This window comes from Colobus angolensis, unplaced genomic scaffold (genome assembly GCF_000951035.1).
Source record: "Colobus angolensis palliatus isolate OR3802 unplaced genomic scaffold, Cang.pa_1.0 Scaffold148, whole genome shotgun sequence".
Classification (NCBI taxonomy): domain Eukaryota; kingdom Metazoa; phylum Chordata; class Mammalia; order Primates; family Cercopithecidae; genus Colobus; species Colobus angolensis.
The window spans coordinates 1,273,537-1,296,943 of NW_012114577.1; the positions used below are offsets into that span (position 1 = coordinate 1,273,537).

A 23,407-nucleotide genomic window follows, 5' to 3' on the forward strand; every position below is an offset into this window, starting at 1 on the left:
CTCATTTTTATTTGGATCCTGTAAATTTTCAGTTTTTTAAGGCTCTGGATATATGGCCTTATTCTAACTGTCATTACTGACAAATGCAGTTCAAGTATTTAACCTAGAGGAAAAATGACATATATTTATCCTGGGGGGGGAAATTAAAACCAAAAATCTTGTAACTTTACTTGGGGATAAAACAAGAATTTGTTCTAAATTCAGCTTAGAAAAACAACTTTTAGGCCGGGCGCGGTGGCTCAAGCCTGTAATCCCAGCACTTTGGGAGGCCGAGACGGGCGGATCACGAGGTCAGGAGATCGAGACCATCCTGGCTAACACGGTGAAACCCCGTCTCTACTAAAAAATACAAAAAAACTAGCCGGGCGAGGTGGCGAGCGCCTGTAGTCCAAGCTACTCGGGAGGCTGAGGCAGGAGAATGGCGTGAACCCAGGGGACAGAGCTTGCAGTGAGCTGAGATCCGGCCACTGCACTCCAGCCTGGGCGACAGAGCAAGACTCCGTCTCAAAAAAAAAAAAGAAAAACAACTTTTAGCTGGCAATTGCAGAATAATATGGCAGTTTTCAAAGCTGTGTTCTCATGTAATTACATATTTTGTCTGAGAAAGCTGCCATCTTAGATGACTAAACTCATCAAACCATCATAACGTCTAGAATGTCCTGGAGGTTAAAGATGTGGACAGCAAACCTCCCTCTCCTCTTGGGTGTCCATTTGCATGGGGACTCTGCATGCTTGTTGGATGGAGAAGAAGAAATTTGTGCCATCTGGATTGCTGCATGGTACCTGAGGGAAAAGGAGAAAGAGTGGACGGCAAGTGGGGGATGAACAATATTTCTGTTTCCCCACACGAGTGACTTTGGGCACATGCAGGCTGCTTTAGTGCAAAGCTCAGAAGGGACTGCATGGCAAGAGAGAGCCGTCACTTACAGTTCCCATCAGATCTACCTGAATGGCAGGCACTAGCATTCCTAAGCAGGTAAGAAACAGTAGTGGCATTAAAGAGAGAATGCCCTAAGAAGCTGGCACACGACAGCATTCCACCTGGAGGCCAGAATGCAAGGACAAAGACAGCCTTTATTCTAAGCACACAGAAGCCTCCCTCTGAATTTCCCATACACCCTTGGGAAGACTTTAAACTTGGAAAGACACATGGGGTCACAGGCTCTGAAATTAAGGTTTAGATGTGAAGTGCAAGACTTTCCAGTTACACCGCAAAAGTCTCCCATAAATCCTCAAATATACATATAATTCTAAAGAAGGATACAAGAACAATTTACTTCCACACTTAGAGCAACCAACTGAGACATGGCCATATGGATTTTCCACAAAGAATCTTGAAGCCCAGGATGAAGGATGAATTCTGTCTGCCACTGACAAGATGTACAGCTTGCCCAACACACTATTAATCATCATATGTCCCAGATATGCAAACTAACTTAATATCAACTTCACCTAATTTAATATCAGCACAATTAAGAAAGTTATTCAAAGCATTCTGAAGTAAAATGGGAAAGATGTGTATCTATCTGTAAAACAGTTTGCCTTCATTACTGTAAATGAGAATAAATGAGAACTAAACACATTTCTAGTCCGCTCCTTGAAACAAATTTAATAATGTGTTTGAGATCTGCATCACCATCTTTCTTGAAGGGAACACTATTATGTTTATACAGGGTTCCTGTCTATTTATATTACCTACATGTTATCTTCGTTTTTGGAAGCAGCAACGATTAAAATGGTTTCATTTATTTTTCATTATTTCAGAATGTCAGATTTTCTTTTTCTTTCACGCAAAACTACATGCCTTAACAACTACAAAGGGATTAACACATTTCTTCTAAACCAGAATCCTCACTTTATCTTCATCGCTGTGTCTCCCAGCAACGCAACAGCTCTCAAGCCTGGAAACAAAGCTCCACTCACCGAGCCTGAGAGAGACAGTCATAATTTGATGGTAGAGGCTGTAAAGGACCTTCTTTCTGATTTCCAGATTTTAAATAACAGGATCTAATTTCCCCTGTAAAATCAGAAAATTTCAGCAAAGAATATGACATAACTATTCATATAGAACTGTTTCAACTTATACAATTTTCAAGTTAAAAGGAAACTTATTTCGGTCTGTTGTAATAACTGTTGACAATCTGGATCCATTCTTTGTATTTCTCCACAGAATGTATATCCTGAGAAGTTGAAGGATGTCTGAAAGAAATGTGACTAAGAAAATTTTCTTTGACCTGCTTCCCTGCTAATATACTTAGACAAGTTTTGACTTGGTTACTTATTATTTAATTGCTTTTCATAGACTTATTTGTATCATCTCTTAATTCACTTTACATACATTCTCCTCATGTGTCAGCATGATCTGTGCTAGCATATAACTGGATTTTTTTGTATACGAATACCTCAGTGTCATGTGCAAAAAGCAGCTTATTAAGAGTACAGTTTTGATTGGTGGATCACATGAGATCATCTCTGCCTCCAAATGTGCAGACGAGCAAGTGCCACAGCACGCTGACTGACGTGTCAGCCTGTTAATGAGGAAAAGCAAGAGATGGAATTAATTTGCAGAGTTCAATTAGCTCCACTAAAGCAGTTCAGGATATTGAGGTATGAAAATCCGTTCCCTGTCTAATAATGTAAATGGTTTCTACCCAGAAGAGCTCCTACTAGTGCCTTCTTCAGTTACCACAGGAAGCGTAATTAACCTTGTCTGTTGTGAGCAGCTGGAAGGTGGCCCTCAACCCAAAGGTGTTTTCCACCAAGAGAAACTGTAACGACAACCGCAGCCCCTGTGGAGGCTTTCATGTAAGTGCTAATGTTGTTCTTTATGATGTAAAAGTCCCTTATATTTCTGCACATGCAAAAGCATTTAAAACTATAAACTACCAAACTCCAGATAAAGTAACCATATAATTTATTCTCCAAACCAGGATCCTTTTGAGAGTAAAATAACAAGCACTACTGGAGCTATATATGATACATAAGCCAAGACCCATTCCAGAAAAACTAGGACCTATATCCCTTATCCTTTGAACTTTGAACTTGCCACTTTATAATTCTCTATGTATACTATTTTAAATCCTTTTTATAACAAGGCGATGAAAAAATATATCAAGGTCAGGTGTGCAACACAGGTCTAACAAATATTTACTGAGTACTGGGCATTGCCCTCTTGAAGTTGATAACTGTGAGGGGGAAATGCCATTAATCAAATTATTACACAAGCTGTAATATTATCAAAGAAGGAAAGAGACAGGGAGTTAAGAAAACAACAAAATCTGACAAACCTGATTAAGTCTGGGGAGTTCAGGAAAGGTGTCCCTGAAAAACTTACCTTAGGACTAAGATCCGAAGGATCAATAGCACACACGGGCACAGCATGTGTAAAGACCCTGAGATGGGAGGCAGCATACTCCGTTCAAAGAACAGTATGTGGGCAACCATAGCGTTAAGTCTTCCAGTTCTCAAGTCTAGTGCTCAGGCTAAGATATCACAATGAGTCCTGAGAAAGCTGACAGTTTTCCCTGCTTGTTCATTAGTAAAGAGCTCCAAAGACTCACCATGTTCATCAATGAAGACATGCATAGCATCCACAGATATCTCTTCTTGTACAGATGTTTCAGGCCCACTGATGACTTGCAAGACAGAACTATCTTGTTGGGAAGTTACCCTGTAGATTATCTGTCTTTGTCTATTGCCCTGGAAACTTAACACATACAAAAGTTTCAAAAAAAAAAAAATGATTAGAAGTTCCTCCTTATCCTTGATAAAGCATTAAAAGCAGAAGCCAGTAAATGAGGCTGTCTCAAGGATTTATGACTCAGTGAAACTAAATAAGTAACTTATCCTTACAAGGCCGTAGTCTTGGCAGGCTGAGTGCACGCGGGACTGGTGCTAGTATGGTCTTGACTTTGTAAGTCTGGTTTTCCTTGCTTAGAACTGTGTCCACTGGGCTTTTCATTTTCCAGGATTTCCTCCTTTTTTCCCTGGCAAGTGTTATCTGAAAAACATTGCTTTACCTGTTAATATAATATAAAATAAATCAATGTGAAAGCTCTGGGAAATAAGTTACCAAAACTGAAACAAGAATAGAAAGAAAATCTAAGCAGCTCCTCTGCATGCAAAAGACTTTTAAATAATTTTTCATTTTCCTAATTATGGAAGTACCTACATATACTTGAAAAACAGAAGTATGTATAAGTCTGAGATGTGTTATTTAGGCGTCTACAAACACCTACTATTTTATATACAGGTTGAGGGACTCCCTTGAAATAACTCGGTGACCACACGTGCCCAACTGGAAATCACCCATTTTGGTTACATGTCTGAAAGGTTCATGTCTCATAAATGAATAACCTCAGATTCTAAAAAATTACAAAAACAAATCTGGCTATTTCAGAGCAAGGTCCCCTTTACCATTTATAAATCTTTTCAGTCTTGCTTCTCACTCACTCTCCAAAGCTAGAATTGGCCCCTTCATAAAGCAAATACTTGTAAGTATAGCTGAGGGTGGGGGTTGTTTTTGTTTGTTTGTTTGAGACAGGGTCTGGCCCTGTTGCCAAGGCTGGAGGCTGGAGTGCAACGGTGGAATCACAGCACGCTGCAGCTTCAACCTCTTGGGTGCAAGTGACTCTCCTACCTCTGCCTCCCAAGTAGCTGGGATGACAGGCACACGCTACTACGTCCAGCTAATTTTTAAAACTTTATGTAAGTATAGGGGCACGCTATGTTGTTCAGGCTGGTCTTGAACTCCTGGCCTCAAGTGATCCTCCCACCTCAGCCTCCTGAAGCACTGGGATTACAGGCATGAGCCACCACACCCAGCCACGTACAGCTGGTATAGCTGATTTTGAACAATATGCTTATTGTACTGTGTAGGACACCATGAGCTACAACACCTATTCCTTGCCCTGAGAACATTTTAAGGTGAATGGGAATTCCAAGATCAATAGGTGCAGAATGTTTTTATTTTTCTTTGCATTTTTTGAAGCCTCTTTAAACAACGAACCACTAAGGGTCTTAGGTTATACCATTATGCAAAATGGACTGCATATGACCCTGAGGATCAGCCCTTCCTTTTCTGCGGACACATTCCAACAGTCACTTTTAAGATCAAAAGGATCATTGTACTCCCACGACTTACTCTGAGTAAATGATTGGCTCTTAAGCTCAGCAGCCTGTGCCTGAGAGAACAGAATTAAGCCCGAACCTACAAGTTCTTTCAAGACACACCATTAGAAAAGTCTATTAAGACCTGCCTAAGCCCTCAGAAAGCAAAACTGTGTTAGTGTCTGTGGGATACAAATCACATCCTTGCATATAGAACAAAGTTATTCATCCTGAAACTTCAAGTAATTAGAGGAGCAATGCTGGCTTCTCTGTGAGTCCTGAAGATAAACATTTTCAGCACATCTGTGAAACTACCATAAGAATTTCCTTGGTATGAAAATGTTTGCATTTCATTTGACAGCCTGTCAAGATAGAAGTTTTCACAGTTTTCAAGAAACACATTTATAAGAAAGTGCTATCATAACAAATAGCTTTAGCCAGTAATCATGCCTCATGAAAAAATCGCAGAAAGGCACATTGACACAGCTCTCCTGTTTCACACTAAGAGTCTTCGAATTCATTTGTTCACATCTCTTTATCATATCTTAGACTCCTTTTCTCTTAAATGGGTACATTATGTAAATCAACATATGGGTGATTTTTTTCCTTTTTTCCTTAAAAAATACATTTATAGAAATGTTTCTGTTTATAAAAATAGTACACATTCATTGTATGCAATTTAAAACTATACAAAAGAAAAAACTTTGACTCACTGTTAATCCTGCCATCACATTACCACTGGAGCCAGTTTGATATATATCACACCAATCTCTTTTTCCTAGATATATGCATTTTTTTTTTTTACAAAAATGAAGTCATAATACAGGTATGGTTTTATACCTATCATATTTATCTTAAACTACTATAAATATTTAATGTTATTGGATATTCATCTACATCATCTAAAAGTAGTAGTTATATCATATTACACTGATAATGGTATAATTTAAATAGACCCTAACTATAAATTTACATTGTTTCAATTTTCCATATTATAGCCCAATTTTTCAATGATCATTTCTACATACATTCATGATTCTTTTCTTAGAAATTCTTAGAAGTTGCAAGACTGGATATATGAATGGACAATGGCCAGAAATTATTCATAACGTAGAACTCTGACCAATAATCTGCAGCAACCAGGTGAGAAAATCAACCCATTATCCAGGGTAAGCAGCCCAGGAAGACAACATCCTGTGCACAGGTCAGGCTCACAGGAAGTCAGACCACTGTTTCTGGCAAACAGTCTAGGAAGCCAAACAATAACCCCCGCAACAATTAGCCCGAAATGGTTAGGACTTGATTCACACCTGACAGCTTCCCTAATGTGTGTCCCTGCTTCCAACTTAGGACCACCCAAAGAAAACCAAATATAGTCCCCTAATGAAGCACATAGGATGCCTCACTCCTAGTCTAGCCACCTCTAGCTTCATAATGCCCAGAAACTCCAGTCAGGGCACATCCGAAGCCTTCCCTTTTTTCCACTATAAAGCTTTGTCATTCTAGTTGCCTTTAAGTCTCTGCTGAACCCAAGTGATGACGGCTGACTCCCTCGCCATAAGTAAGCTCTGAATAAATAGACTTTGCTTGCTCTCATATAGGCGGTCCTCATTTATTTCCACAAAGTAAAATAAAGTTGTGTCAAACAAAAAAGCAAACAAACATGCTTTAAAGGTTTTTCAAAAGTGCGTGGTTTTCCATAGCCTTGAATTCTAGGATATTTCTGAGACCTGAGAATAATCCTCTGAAGAGAACCTGGGCTGGAAATAAGAGTACATTAGAGAGAACTAGAAAATCCTGTATCTTTTTCTAGTGAGGTCCAAGTTCAAGCACTGTCCTACTGATGAGCAGGAAAAAGACTAGAGAACATTTCCTAAGCTGCTAATATCATTAAACACCGTCACATTGTTTTATAAACAAACTCAAAAACTGGGTATTGAGATTACAATAACAAATACTTTAGTGAAAGAAGAATAAGAGGATATCACCAATCTCAAAGACACATGACACCACTGAAAAACTATCTAAATTGCCACTTTTGATGTTGATGGCCTTCTAAGAGCTAAAAGATTCATTGTAGTCTGTCCTTTCTTCTTTCAATTAAAATTCTCTGTCCTTTCCTAAAAGAAGCATATAATTCATTCCAACTCCTCCCTTCCTGTTGTACCTTCAAGTTCTTGGTACCTAAGCCTACCTCTTCCCATAGAATACCTCATATCTCCCTGCACACAACCTCGATGTCCAATTTAACCCTTCTGATTGAATGTGGCTGGCTGAAAAAATTAAGAAGAGCAAAAACTCAAGCAGGCAAACCAAATAAACTTTACATATGGCCTGAGGGGAAAACAAAAATGAAAGACTAAAATTGATCAAATAGCAAAACTTTTCACATATTTTCCTAATTGAATCCTCACAATAAATCTGTAACATATTATGATTCCTGCTTTGTAGAAGAAACTCCAACACAGATGGATTTGATCAATTGTCCAAGCTCAACCAGCCGGTATTACTGAACCGCAATCTGGCCTTGTGCTATCTGGTTCCAAAGTCAGTGCTCTATCCACTGGACACATCGCTTCTGGGAAGGCTTTCATGTGCTCTGGGTTAGCACTGTCTAACACAGCAGCCAATAGCCACATGGCTACTTAAATGAATTAAAATGTAATAACATGTAAAATGCCACTTCTCATCTGCACAGCTCCCTTTTAAAGTATTAAACAGCTACATGTGGCCATTGGCTACCATATTGGACTGCAGATACGGAATATTTCTATCACTGCAGAAAATTTTATTGGACAGTGCTAGCCTAGAGGTTTGAATCTCTATATTGGATAGATGATAAACACCCACATCTTTTATTAGAAACATTTTTGTCTCAAGTTACTCCTGCTTTATATACCGCCCTGTCTGTTAAAAAGTTTAAGTAATCAGAGAAAATTTCTCAGAGCCAACAATACGGAGCCAGACGAGCCCCTGGCTGTCCAGAGAGCAGAGGAAAAATCCCAGCACTAAGAAACGTTACCACCTACAGCACAGAAAATGAGCTACCATATGTAAACACAACTTTCAGTAAGCATTCCTACCATACAGATGCTATCTTAACACAGATCTATGTAGAATCGACATGCTCGGAAATCACAGCATTAACAGAATTTAAGGCTAGAAGACCTTATAAAAGCTCTAGTCCAGTAACATCATTTTAGCCACGAGGAAACTGAGGTCCAGAGACATTAAGTAACCTGAAAATAAACGTACCTTATCTTCATATAGGAAATATTTAATTTTTATGCAAGGACTCTGGAACAAGACTGCCTGGAATCAAATCTCAGTTCTAGCACCTCCTGAACTAGACACTTGGGAAGGCAAGTGAAAATTTCTGAGCCTCATCCAAAGAACAGGAAGGATAATGGTATATCCACAACATAAACTTATATAAAGAGTAAGTGAGTTAATATGACAGTAATCGTATTAATTTATCATCTAAACTGGGGACTCTTTTGAGAGAGAAAGTCAGTGCTCTTAATAATTACGTTGGCAAAACATGTGTAAATGAGGACCCTTCCAGGCAAACCACAAGGTACAGTCACCCTCGTTAATATATGCAAAGTGCTTAGAACACTGCCTGGCATAAATTAAGAGCTGCAGAAGAGTTGTTATTATTATGGGTACAACATGGGATAATTAGTGAATTCTGTATTTTATAATAGAACTTAGCAGGAAAAGTAGATTCACTTCATAGAAATTTGTCTTAGAATCAACTTTCCCGGAAGGCATCTATTTCATAAAGGAAGAAACATCTATTGCGAGTACTTGCGACAGTAGTAAAATATAATTGCTTATTTCTCTGGGAGTAAATAGTCTTGCCTTCTATAGGGAAGCAAAAAAATCATGATAATGCCTTAAGTGTCCTGGTAGAGTAGGATAATATATGTATACATGTTCATCACAGAGCTTAGTCTCAGTAATTCAGCAAATATTGATGACAAAGCCAAGCAACAAATGATTGCCCAAGAGTTGTCCCACTATTTGCAAAATCAAATCACAGAAGGCAAATGGCAAAGAGGCATATTGCCTTCTGTGTCATCATCAGAACGGAACTGATGTGGAATCGCACCTCGGAGAAGCCCACTTTCTTCATTCTGCTCTGCTGAGCCATTCAATTGATTGGATGCGGCCATCTTGGAAGTATTAATGGACTCTAACAGGGAGACAAATTCCAGGAAGTTGGACTCATTTGGTATTTGTCCTTCCTTAGCCTCTAGGTCAGATTTGGAAGTTGGCATTGTTTTCTCTGTATCATTAATAATTTCTGCAGAACTTTTACTCAGGAAGACATCTGTCCCACTGTCCACACTGAGCACCCGGGCATGCCTCTTTTCATGGCTGGACTTACAAGACAATGGGTCAAGGTTAGTCAGGCCTTCCTTCCCCACCTTAGACTCAGAGGCCGTATCAGGCGTAAGCCGGGACGCCGATTCCCAGGGTTCCCGTGAGGAAGAACTGTGATCCTTGGTGGCACTTCCCCCCTCCCCAGATCCATAGCCAGAACACTGATTGGTGGATACCCTTGCCTTCAGTCTCTCTGGAGTCCTTTCACTTCCATTGCCTTCGGGACAAGGAACACCTCCTCCCCCACCCTCAGGCAGGTCCAGTGTGATCACGGGAATTGAGATCTGCGCGGCATTGAGAGAACTGGCTGCCCCTGGGTTAGTTGGCTCAGCGTCAGACTTTACACCGGTCTTCTCTATGCCAACCACCTTCAGGTGGAGGGAGCTTTCCAAATCTGTCATGGAGTTTGGGGTACTGCTCATCGTGATAACAATTTTTATGGGTTCATGTAGACTCAGTGGGTCTCCGGGTTGAGAAGTATCGATGAGAGTAACAGCTACCTCACTATCTGAGGAGTCCACTTCCTGGTTCAAGGGCAGGTCCACCTGGCAGGAAGTATCCACCTGACAGGATGTGTCTGCTGGCTCCTCCACAGGCTTGGCCACAATGGTGTCACACTGAGGGCAGCTGCTGCTCAGGCTGTCCTGGGGTGACCTGCTTTGTACCCGTTCCCTTATAGAACCCTGGGGACAATTGACAGGTTCTGGAATCAGGACTGAATTCTCACTCCCCCACGGCTGGAAAGAAACATCTGTTTCTAGTAAGTCATACTGAGACAAAGACAGGTGGGGCAACTTCTTCAAGGGTCCCTTATCCACTAAGCCACCCTCGGATCTGTGGCGCAAAGGAGGCTGTCCCTTTCCTCCTCTTTCCTTTCTTTTACCATTGATGAGAGTTTCTGTGGCAACTGGTTTTACGGGTATTGCTGACTTGGGCATGGTTTCCAGCGCGTGTGCTTGACAAGCAGGTAAACTTTCCATTTTGATACCAGGTGAGGTAGATGACACTGGTGCTATGGGATGGTCTTCTGATAGAATGACACCTGAAATGAACGACACATGGCAACTTTATTAGCATTGGAAATGAATGAGTGATGCCCAAGAGCCAGACCTAATGAATAATAACAAAACTAAAACAGCACCAGCAACTAATGGAATTGGATACTTTTTTTTTTAACTTTAAGTTCTGGGATACATGTGCAGAACAGGTATACATGTGCCATGGTAGTTGGCTGCACCTATCAACCCATCATCTAGGTTTTCAGCCCTGCATGCATTAGGTATTTGTCCTAATGCTCTCCCTCCCCTTGGCCCCCAACCTCCGACAGGCCCTGGTGTGTGATGTTCCCCTCCCTGTGTCCATGCGTTCTCATTGTTCAACTCCCATCTATGAGTGAGAACAAGCAGTGTTTGGTTTTCTGTTCCTGTGTTAGTTTGCTGAGAATGATGGTTTCCAGCTTCATCCATGCCCTGCAAAGAACATGAACTCATTCTTTTTTATGGCTGCATGGATACTTATTTTTTAAAATAACACTCCCACTGTGAAATTATTCTTGAAATACAACAATAAAAATAAAACAAATGAAAAGCAATACAGTATAACAACTATATATATAGCATTTACATTGTATTAGGTATTGTAAGTAATTTAGAGATGATTTAAAGTATACAAGAGGATGTGTGTAGGTTACATGCAAATACTATGCTATTTTATATGAGACGTGAGCAACATCCACAGATTTTGGTATCCATGGGGGTCCTGGAACCAAATCCCTTAAAATACTGTAGAATACCACCAACTAAGATGGTGTCTTTCATAAGTTTTGACTAAGGAAAAAACAAAATTCTTTGCTTTACTATAGTGTTGCTAAGAAACACCGGATTTACTCGCCAGGTATGGATTTAAATGCTACCTGAACATTTTACATACTATGACTCAGAATGAAATAACGTATGTAAAACTTCTACTGCAATTCCTAGTACAAGTAAAAAATAGGAAATTGTTGTTTTAATAGGAATGGTGAAAATAAAAGGCCAGACCAGATATTCAAAGTACATAAGATGATGAGCTATAGCACACCTAATCTAGAAGAATATGTTTAATATGAAGAAAAAGGTATGTGCTTGTATATATGTGTATAAAACAGACATAAAGTAACTGTTATGAAGCTGTATGTGCAACTAAAATATTAGAAATCTAACTAATGTGAATTTATTTTGGTAGTAATAACACAGAAAAAATCTGGATAATCCTTTACACATTGTTATAATGGGATACAGCTGAATGATGAAAAAAGAAACTTCATTTTAGGGGTTCAGGGCTATGGTGCTAATTTCAGCTGTTTTCTGGAACAAATTAAATTTTACACCATTTTCAAAACTGAAATAGTGCATAAAATTTGTCTTTGTAGTAGTAGAAAAGAAAATAGAATTGCAGAGAAAGAAAGGAATTAATTCAGGCCTCCAAAAGATCTTTTCTAAGCCTTCTGCAGGTAGTCAAAAGATAAAGAAAAAAAAAAAGAATCTTAGTAAAAACGTAAAACAAAAATTGTTTAAGTTAAAGGAAAGATCCCCCAAAACAAAATTTGTAACTTGAAAGAAAGGTAGATATGCAGAATGCTATACAATTTATCCTGTCATTTTTTGATGTACATACTATACATACATTTTGTGATGTATGTACTATAATACAAATTTTTATACGGATGATAATTTATCATCCATAAAAAAACTTACATGTCTGCTCTTTATAAGCCATATGAAATGAGGCATAGACTGGAGAAATGACAATGAATTATGATCAACAAAATATCACAATTTGAATTAAGACTTGATATACAAATACTGATGAGAAAAAATTAAAATTAAGAGTTAAAGAAACAAAGTCAAAATACAACTATGCAGTCTTAGGTATAGTTCTTATTTTCAGTTAATCCACTGGCATTCTGTTTTATAAAAATATTTTTCACTTCACTGAGGATAATGCAGTGATAAAATATAAATGATGACACTTTACCTTTGAGATCTTCTACAGTTTCCTGTGCTGACAACTCCTAACAAATGAAAGAAACAAAAATCAATGGATGACTCAGCTGATCGTCCATTTCCAGACAGTCGGCAATAACTGACCAGTAGTCACTGGTTTTCTAAATGGCATGTAGGGAAGAGACAATACAGTGTTCACTCTCCTTAAGCTTCTATAAAATGGGGACCAGAATGGATACAAACGTACATAAGCGTGGACATTCAACCAAGACAACTGTGCTGTGACAAAGGGAGATTTGCTACTAAGAAAGTAAACAGAGAAGGAATAAGCCACTACTTACACTATAGCAAATGGAGCTCAATAAAGTTAACCTAGAAAAAAGGTAATTTATTGACTTCCCAGAAAGGCAAGTGTGATTTAAAATGGAAAGCAGAGATGCTACCCATTTCAGGTGGAAGGCATTGCAGATATGATGACTTAAATGAATGACAACAGAAAGAAGCAAAGGCCTGCCAATTGGTTCTCTGACCAGTGTGGTTGACTCAGCAGTGGGGGTGGATGGCAGAGGAGGCCAGAGAGTGTGCTTTGAACACATGACTGGGTATTTATCTTATGGTCCCAAGGGCACCCTTCAGGCCATTTCCAGACCCTGGGATGTGATATTCACTGTACACAGGCCAGTGATTACAGCATGCCAGCTACAATCACTGCTGCTGAACACTCCCATTCTAGGTGAGATCAACATCGAAACCACATGAAGAGGGTGAAACAGGAAACAAGACCACTAACCAATGGCCCAGAAGAGTGATGAGAGGTTATGCTTTGCCCTCTGGAGCTGCAGCGGAGGGGAGGCGTGGAGAGGTTTCGACTGGCCTCGTCCTTTTTGCCATTGTGAATCTGCCTATTATTGCTAACCCAACATGAGAAACACAAGAGCAGTGAGTGATATTATCAAACAGAAGCATGACTCTTTTAGTACTAGTCTAAAAACTTATTTTTCCTACAGTCCATTTTGTTATACTCCTTACATATAAATCTTTGTTGTTTTTAAGAGACAGGGTTTCGCTCTCTCCGGGTAGGCTGGAATGCAGTGGCACGATCATGGCTCACTGCAGCCTCACCCTCCTGGACTCAAGTGATCCTCCCAAATCAGCCTCCCAAAATGCAAGGTTTACAGGCATGAGCCACCATGTGCAGCAGATGAACCTTATAATAAACATTACTTTTAAATTAGAGGACATGCTATATCTTAAGGAGCTGTAAGAAATAATACAAGAATAGTGAAAAGAATGCTAACTCAAAAATTACTCTTAATATTTCAGTTCTATGTAATGTATCACTTTTATATCAACAAACACAAATGCTATTCTTTAAAATGCTCTGGCATACTCTAAGCATTTAAATTACAACATAAAAACAGTGAAGTGAAATTTTTTGCAGTGCTAAACCTAAGACAAATGAATTCTAGATCATGCGAGAAGGTCATATTGATAGCCAGTTAAACCATCTCGATTATGAATATCAACGTCATGCTTAAGTATATGCTGAAATATAAGAAAAATGCACATATTTCTATCTGCCTGTACTAGTGATTTCATAAACAACTGATAAAAAACTTAAGAGCAAAACATTTAAATGTTGAAGTGTCACATTAATTGGAAACATTACCTTGGGTTTTTGTGATTAGTTATGTGTTCACCTTTGGCCTCCTTGTCTTTATTTGGCTTTTCTTCCTTTCCGGAGGGCTTTTGTTGAATTACTTCTCCTTTGTCAAACATGAGGTGTAGGCGATAACTGACCAGCTTGATTATTGTGAAGAATATAGTCACTGCACTGCAGTAGAAAAATACAATGATCGCATTTGGAGGAAAAGCCTGAAGAAGGGAAAAGAGAGAGAAAAATCATTTGCTTTTAAGATTTTCTTTCTGTTTTAAATCTGGAAGCATTTCTAGACTATATACTGAATATAAATTAGGCAAGACTTCAGATTTGACTAATTTTGTAAGTTTTCCTGGTTAAAATACTTGAGGAGAAAGAGCTGATTTTTATTTTTTGAAGTCTTTTTTGTTTCTCAGGTTCTGTAGTAGTTGCACTGATAACCAACATTTGATTTACAGGCAGGAATCCCACAGAACAAAAGATATATTCAAGGAAACCTCTTCTTTTTTTTTTTTTTTTTGAGACGGAGTCTCACTCTATCACCCACGTTTGAATGCAGTGGTGTGATCTCAGCTCACTGCAACCTCTGCCTCTCAGGCTCAGACAATTATCCTGCCTCAGTCTCCTGAGTAGCTGAGATTACAGGCATTCGCCACCATGCCTGGCTAATTTTTGTATTTTTAATAGAGACGGGATTTCATCATGTTGGCCAGGCTGGTCTCGAACTCCTGACCTCAGGTGATCCGCACACCTCGACCTCCCAAAGTGTTGAGATTACAGGTGTGAGCCACTGTACCCAGCCTCCATGTTTGATAAGCTCTTATCTATGGCCTAATCCAATGCATCTTCCTATGCAGCTCATCTTAAAGGCCAGAGATGTATTTGTTTTCATCAACAAAACACAAAAAGCCTTGTGGAGAACAGAAGGAAAAAGAAGGGAGAAAGGTTAGGTTAACCACTCCCCCATTCCCCTCCTTAACCTCCTATTGTGATAACACCTGCAGGCCATGGATTTCCCTGGGGTTGTAATGCACACAGGGGACCACAAAAGAGTACTACTTCCAAAAGAAAGAGGGATATTTCCAGCAGAGACAAACGATCTGAATATGGCGACTATAGTGGGGTTCAGCTCCCTTCTATGCAATCCCCTCAAGAAACAAAACAAAAAGAATCACTGGGACCCATGGAGTTGTCCTACTCTGTAGCATCTCCCATATACCTCCCTAATTCTCTCCAGGACCATGGACTATCACACGTTCTCTAGGCCTTCCTAAACTACATTCCAATTCTTTGGGATGGAAAGACATCCCCAAGTGTCCCAAGGTGATATCCAGGACAGCCTTAATGACTCACGAGACCATTTTATCAATGGACTGTCCTAAAGAATATTGGAAATCCAGTGATCTGTGTAGCCAGTGCTGCAGCCTAAACATAGCTAGGCTTGCAGACAGTAGGGCCCAGTCCATATCTGCGCCTAAGCACACCCTGTACAGTTTGCCGTGGTCCCATGCAAGAGTCTATCTTCTAGGTTGGACTGTCCCTAAAATGCAATAGCCAAACAAAGAGCACAAAAAAGAAAGAGGAAGATGATCAACAAGTAAAAGATAAAGTCAGAGATTTTCACCATCACTTACTCACTCTTATTATGTCATGGGGCGAAAAGTCCACAGATAAATATAAAGCAATAAATAAGTGACAGAATAACTATATAAGACACTATGAGATAGATAATATCTGCTGTCCACTACCTGGCAGCAGATAAGGTTTATACTTACAAAAGGTATATCTGTAAATATAAACCTTATATTTACATACTAAATACTACTAATAAATTAAAATACTACTAATTTAAATGCTATTCAATTAAATACTACAAATACTACTAATAGTATTACGTAGTATTTAGTATTCTTATTTATATTTACATACTAAATACTACTACTACTACTAATTGCACACTAAATACTACTAACAGCCCCTATCGCTTTTTCTTAACTATTTTGGGTTTTAAAAATTTAAGCTAAATTTAGAGAGTTAGTTTGAACAAAAGTGATAAAAGAAGGAAAAAGAAAACCTGCAGATGTCCATGAGAACAGACTATTGTTATATAAAAATGATATTCAGCCAGGCATAGTGGCTCATGCCTGTAATCTCAGCATTTTGGGAGGCCAAGGCAGAAGGATTGCTTGAGCCCAAGAGTTGAAGAGCAGCCTGGGCAACATAGTGAGACCTGCCCTTCCCCATCTTTACAAAATTTTAAAAATTAGCCAGGTGTGGTGGTGTGCACCTATAGTCCTTGCTACTGGGGAGGCTGAGGTGGGAGGATCTCTTGAGCCTAGGAGTTCAAGGTTACAGTGAGCTATAATCACACCACTGTACTCCTGCCTGTGCTACAAAGTGAGACCCTCTCTAAAAAAAATGAATTATATTCAAGAGTTTGTTGAATTTTCATGTAACTAGGGCTTCATAGTACTCTAGTCAGCAAGGGTAGCAAAGAGAGTTAGTGCTCACTAAATACTTCATCCTCTCCTCTTCATTTCCTAGCTTCTCTTGCAGCTAGGCTGAGGCCATATGACTAATTTTGGCCAACGGACAATGAGCACAAGTGCTGGCTTAGACAATTATGAGCTAGGTGCCTCCTGCATCCCACTCTTTTCCTCTTTACTTGGTGACCTCAGGAGACATGTTTTCCAGATGATATGTCTATAAGATGATGCAGTTTCTTTCGGACTGGGCACCTGAGTAACTGCAGAGCAAGGCCCCTATAAACCCAAGATGAGCCCATAATAGAAATAAGAAGTAAACTTTTGAGTCATTAAACCACTGAGATTTGGAGTTGTGGCTGCTGTGGAAGCTAGCATTACTTAATTAACAACAGGGGGGTCCATTTTCATGAGGAATCTTCCATTCAAATCAGATTAGAGATAAATTGAGAAAACCCTAAGGCATTGAGAAAAGAATGGAAGGGAAGAAGAGTGAGAGACAAAAAATTGTATAGGGCTCTTGGGAAAATTCACTTAGAAAAACACTGGCATGCCCCAATATTTAGAGAGATATTACTTTTCAGTATATTCTTATAAATTTAGGCTACAGTGTAAGCTTGGTTAATACTGAAATTAAGTGAGGGCAAGAAGTTAGAATTTGAAGTTACCATGAGCACTAGCACCTAGTTGGCAACCCAGGTGAGAACCGGCCCTTGCCTCATCCTCTATAAAGGACCACTTGGCACTTTGTCATATCTGCAGCCCATGGACCTGACCAGACCATAGCGGGAGACAGAAATTTTACTGAAAATTTTCTGGAAGAAATGTTTTACAGCATGCTATGCATGGTACGTTGTTTCTCCCCAAACTCCCTGATCTAATAATTCCTTTGAAAACCTCTCCCTAGCCAGGTGCAGCGGCACATGCCTGTAATCCCAACTTCTCAAAAGGCTAAGGCAGGAGGATCTCTTGAGCCCAGAGGTTCAAGACCAGCCTAGACAACATAGAGAGACTCTGTCTTATTAATAATTAATTAATTAATTAACACCTCTCCCTTCAGTAGACCCTCCAAATTGAATCTAGCATTTTCCAAACACTCCTTTTTTACGCCATGCAATTATGCTCTTCCCAGGCTCCTCCAATTCCATATGCCCAGGGACATCCCTGAAAATCACCTGCAAGGCCATTTGACTGCAGACATCATTATACTCAGGCAACAGAAGACTTCCAGCTTCTAGTATTTGCTCTCCTTAGAGGTGTGAATGCAGGCAGAGAAAGAGGGTTTAGGAAGGGATTCACCATAGATGAGCAGTTATGAATTGTTCCTAAATCTTCACTTTGATGTAAGGTATACCCATGTTTTTGAACAGCAGTTTTCTTGTTCTAAGGGAAATTAAAAGTTCTTATTTCTATGAACTTTTCATTTTAACACATTCTAGTTAACAGTGGGAGGCAACATTTTTCAATATCATATCCTTGGCCAAAGAAAAGTTTTATGTTGTTTTCTGACCCATTATTACTATAATTAGTATTATAATGACTCATTTGACCAAAGTTTTATGACAAAATTTCATGTAAAACATACTGTTATGAACTAAGCAGTTACAGTTCTTCCCATTGGACCCACCTCTGTCTGTTCCTTCAGGTTCATAGCTCTGGTTTCCTCACAATCACTGCTCTGTTTTTTTGTTTTTGTTTTTTCTCTCTTTTTTTAAAACTTTTGTGGCCAGGCACGGTAACTCACGCCTGTAATCCCAGCACTTTGGGAGGCCAAGGCGGGCGGATCACCTGAGTTCGCTACCAGCCCGGCCAACGTGGTGAAACCTAGTCTACTAAAAATACAAAAATTAGCCAGGCGTGGTGGTGCTTGCTTGAAATCCCAGTTACTCAGGAGACTGAGGCAGGAGAATCACTTGAACGCGGGAAGCAGAGGTTGCAGTGAGCCAAGATTGCACCATTGCACTGTAGCCTGGGCAACAAGAGCGAAACTCCGCCTCAAAAAAAAAAAAAAAAAAAAAAAAAAAACAAAACAAAAAAAAACACAACTTTTGCTTTACTGTGGTAAAATATATATAACATAAAATTTACCATCATAACCATTTTAAAATGTAGAGCACAGGAGTGATAATTACACTTCCCTATGTGCTACTGTCACCACCATCCATCTCCAGAATTTTCATCTTCCCAAACTGAAACTGTACCCATTAAACACCAACTCCCCACTCTCCCCAACCCCCATCCCCTGGCAACCAGTGTTCTACTTTCTGTCTCTATGATTCTGACCACTCTAGATATATCATATAATTAGAATCATATAGTACATGACCTTTTGTGACTGGTTTACTTCACTTAGCATAATGTGTTCAAGGCTCATCCATGTTGTAGCCTGTGTCAGAATTTCCTTCTTTTTTAAGGCTGAGTAATATTCCATTGTACAGCTAGAACACATTTTGTTTATTCTTTCATCCATTGGTGGACATTTGGGTTGCATCTACCTTTTGGCTACTGTGAATAACACTGTTCTCAACATGGGTGTACACATATCTGAAGCCCTGCTTTCAGCTCTTTTGAGTATATACCCCACAAGAGGACTATCTGGATCACATAATAATTCTATGTTTAATTTTTTTTTTCCCAAGACAGTGTTGTTCTGTTGCTCAAACTGGAGTGCAATGGCACAATCTTGGCTCACTGCAACCTCTGCGTCCCGAGTTGAAGCGATTCTCCTGCCTCAGTCTCATGAGTAGCTGGGACTACAGGCGTGCACCACCAAGCCCAGCTAATTTTTGTATTTTTTGTAGAGACGGGGTTTCACCATGTTGGCCAGGCTGGTAGAGAACTCCTGACCTCAGGTGATCCACTCGCCTTGGCCTCCTAAAGTGCTGGGGTTACAGGTTTGCGTCACCGTGCCCGACTTATGTTTAATTTTTGGAGGAACTGCGTCACCGTTTTCCACAGCAGCTGTGCTGTGTTACATCACTCTGGTTTTTAACTACAGGCCAATGGGTTATTGCCTCCCATCTCTTGAATGGCCTGGAGAAATAAAAAATCTGGCTGAGTGAGGATTAGCTATAAGCAATGCCCATGCCCAGTGAGAATCAGCTGCTGCTGAGGGTTTACTGTTTGCAGACATAAAGAAGGACATTCTTGGGGGCTCACCCTTTACTGATGTGTAGCTCATAAGGGTACTTCATCGTTCAGTTTTCACAAGCTAATTCTGAAGAACTCTTCTGGAAATGAATAGATTCATTCTGCACATGAAGAAGCTGGGTGTAAAGTGGGTCATGCTGCAGTGCTGATGAGTTCACAGAACTCCTTTCTGAAAGTTACCTACCTAGCAACTTCAATGACCTGACTGAGAACCAGAGACTCAGGAGAAAGTAATAAAATTGTGGCCTTCCTGGGCAGTCAGAACGTACCACTGTTAGAGGGAGACTATTCTTCCCCATTTCTTGGCTTCAAAAGAGGCGATGATTCTCTCTACGTAGCCAGCCTCTCCAACCCCATGACTCGCTCCTCCCTTAGTGACCTCTGATGAGTGATTTGGGGAGCCGGAACTGGGCATGTCTTTCTCACGCCCTCCCCTTCTTCTCTCTCAGGAGCTGGCTGGGCCAAGAAGGTATGTCTGGGTGGCTCCTCTACTGTAAGGCCTCCAGTGTCAGGCCCCAAGTAAAGAAGCCCAAGGCTGTGCATGGTGCCCTGACCAAATGGGTAAATCTCTCACTCTGGGGTCCACAGTGAGGAAGTCCACTTGCCTGCAGATATTAATATCGGTCACATTCCCAAATATCAGTCCATTCACACTAAAGGTGATCTTCTGAACTCCATATGTTTGACTCTTTTGTCTCCCTTAAGTGCCTCAGAAAAGGATGTGTTATCTATGGGGTCACCAAGTCTATGAATAAAGTTCTTGAACTTAACTGGAAAGGGAGTCGCTCAGAGCTTCACTGGATGCTCTGTGCTCTTGGTCTAGGCATAATTGATTTACATGGCATATAATAAGCCTAATAAACTCAGTTTCCCAGCCCACAGCAGAAACTAAAAGGGAAAACGAGGAATGAACAGAAGTAGGCACAATAATGTAACAAGACCTAAAAAATGATGGCTGAAGTCATGGGAGAAGCAAAACTAGAAAACGCACCCATAAAAAAGCAAAGGCACTTCTACGATTATTTTCTGAGACACAAACACGCCTCAGTTATGTCTGAGGCTATCATTACAATAGCATAATATCTAGGATTACAAATAAAATGGTCTGTGATATTCAATATACTGTTAAAGAAGGCAGGGACATTTAAAACTATCCCATCAATGTGGTTAAAGTAAATTGAGTTTTCCTGCCTAAAGGTTAAGTTTCAAGTAATTTGGAAAATGATTTTACTCAGAATATGTGGCCTAATAAATGAGGCATTAATCTGCCAAACATAACACTCACACTCAAGCTTGACATTTATATGCCCATTCGAGAATGCTGGGATGATTGTGCTGTATGCCAGAGCATTTCCTCTGGCTGTGGGGAACTGCTTAGTCTGGTTATTTATGCCATCCGTGGGCTTCAGAACCTCCTACTCAAGCTGCTGGAAGCCTGACAAGTTCTACGACTATTTGAAAACCACAGGTTTGTCCAAAAAGATAGAATTCAGACTGAGCAATGTGAGTTGTCTTATCTGCTTCACTTCAGAGATAACAGAGATTCTTTTCTGTTCATCCATTTTGTCAAATTAAGAGAGAGCACCTTTATCCGTCTGGTCATTTATCCCCATTATTCATTCATTCATTCATTCATTCCTTTCACAGGTAAATGTTAGTACCTTGTCTGTGCCATTCAAGTATGACTCTTGGGTCCTATTTAAGTTATAATTCCTTGAGGGGTTGGGGACAGGTGTGTATACCAAAAAAATTACACGACAGAGAAGTGCTATCATTTCTTTGCATTTATATATGTGAAGGGACTTATAAGTTTTCAGATTCAAAATCATATTTCTTACATATTTCATGCATTTGCTTTATGAAAAAATAAACTAAACAAATTTATCATTCTCTCAGAAAATCTGGAACTTGTGATTATATGTTGAAAACTAGAACACGCCCAGCAGAAGTTCAAATCCCAGGAATATAGGCCAAGAACCCCTGGACGTAGATGTGTACAGAATGCATCCTGACTTACATGAACCTGCCTCCAACAGGTTATGGACAGGGGGTATCCATGCAGCTCCCCTTAGATATAGGCCCCCCCTTGCAAATACCTGTTTAAAAATGATGAGGTAGACGGAATCAAGACATTTGACAGTTTCTCAAAATTTAGCTCTATGTGAACATCTGTCCTGAAAAGTAAGATGAACAAAAAAGAACACTTTCTCTTAGGCCTGCTATTTGACTTCTGTTGGGTCTGCTGCCTGTTTCTTATGAAATCTGCTCTGATTTTGTTGAGCTCCTGGACCTCTTTCTTAGTGTGCAGCTTTGATAAGAGAAACTGATGATAGAGAGGTGGCAGGTGAGTGTCCAGACCATTAGGATGGTGCTACAGGGAATGGTAAGATGAAAAAACAGCCAAAGGTTAGAAAGTTAGATTTGACCATATCAGCAGAGTCATTAAAATGAGAATCATTGTAGACTTACTCACTTTGAAAATCATTTAAAAAGCTGCACCTATGATTATCCAACCCTTTCTCTCTTCTCTTCTGATACAGAATATTGAATGCATAACTTTGTAAACAAATGTTATTTTAGTCAAGAAATTTGAACTCATGTTGTTCTCATTTTAAATGGCCATGGTAAGAGTTAACATAATACTTATATTTTTAATGTACACTGAGCTAAATAGAATGAATCAATAAGTTTATACAAGACAAAGTTATGTCAATCTCAATTCAATGACAAAATCAATCATAAATTCGTACTGAGGTTGTGTTGGAAATTCATGTCACATATCTCCTAATAGAAATGTGCTACTTAGAATTAAAAATGAAAATTAAATATTATGGAGGTTTATAAAATATAACCCATACATGATCAATACCATATTTTATATATAATCTAAATCAAGACTGAATACTTATTTTTCATAAGGAATTTTGGAAATTGTTTTGGTGTGACAAAGTCAACAACTTACTACTAAAATGTCTGAGTTCATTACCACCAAGTTCCTTGACTCTGTTTATTAAGTGCCCTCAAACCCAAATGACACAGATAATCACAAGTGTCATGAACTTTCAAACCTGTATCAGTTAATGTTCAAATTTAATGAAGTATATTATATTTAATTTTAAGCAATATTCTTCAAATTCAATTTTGTTAAAATATTAAAACCAGGTCTTAGATTTAAGTCTTTGATCCATCTTGAATTGATTTTTGTATAAGGTGAGAAATGAGGATCCAGTTTCATTCTTCTATATGTGGCTTGCCAATTATCCCAGCACCACTTATTGAATAGGGTGTCCTTTCCCTACTTTATGTTTTTGTTTGCTTTGTTGAAGATCAGTTGGCTGTATGTACTTGGCTTCATTTCTGGGTTCTCTTTTCTATTCCACTGGTTTATGTGCCTATTTTTATATCAGTAGCATGCTGTTTTGGTGACTATGGCCTTATAGTATAGTTTGAAATCAGGTAATGTGATGCCTCCAGATTTGTTTACTTAGTCTTGCTTTGGCTATGAGGGCTCTTTGGTGGTTCCATATGAATCTTAGGATTGTCTTTTCTAGTTCTGTGAAAAAATGAAGACCTGAAATCATAAAAATCCTTGAAGAAAACATTGGAAAAACCCTTTTGGACATTGGCTTATG

The 23,407-nt window shown here is 39.4% G+C and overlaps 1 protein-coding gene across 1 annotated transcript in view; it reads right to left on the reverse strand.

Annotated features, from left to right (window-relative positions):
• PCNXL2 (pecanex-like 2 (Drosophila)) overlaps window positions 1-23,407 on the reverse strand; it is a 320,055-nt gene that overhangs the window by 273,354 nt on the left and 23,294 nt on the right. Inside the window, 7 exon segments of the mRNA XM_011935752.1 lie at window positions 1,924-2,017; window positions 3,561-3,706; window positions 3,853-4,000; window positions 9,224-10,540; window positions 12,514-12,550; window positions 13,273-13,393; window positions 14,152-14,357. Coding sequence (XP_011791142.1) covers window positions 1,924-2,017; window positions 3,561-3,706; window positions 3,853-4,000; window positions 9,224-10,540; window positions 12,514-12,550; window positions 13,273-13,393; window positions 14,152-14,357 — 2,069 coding nt within the window.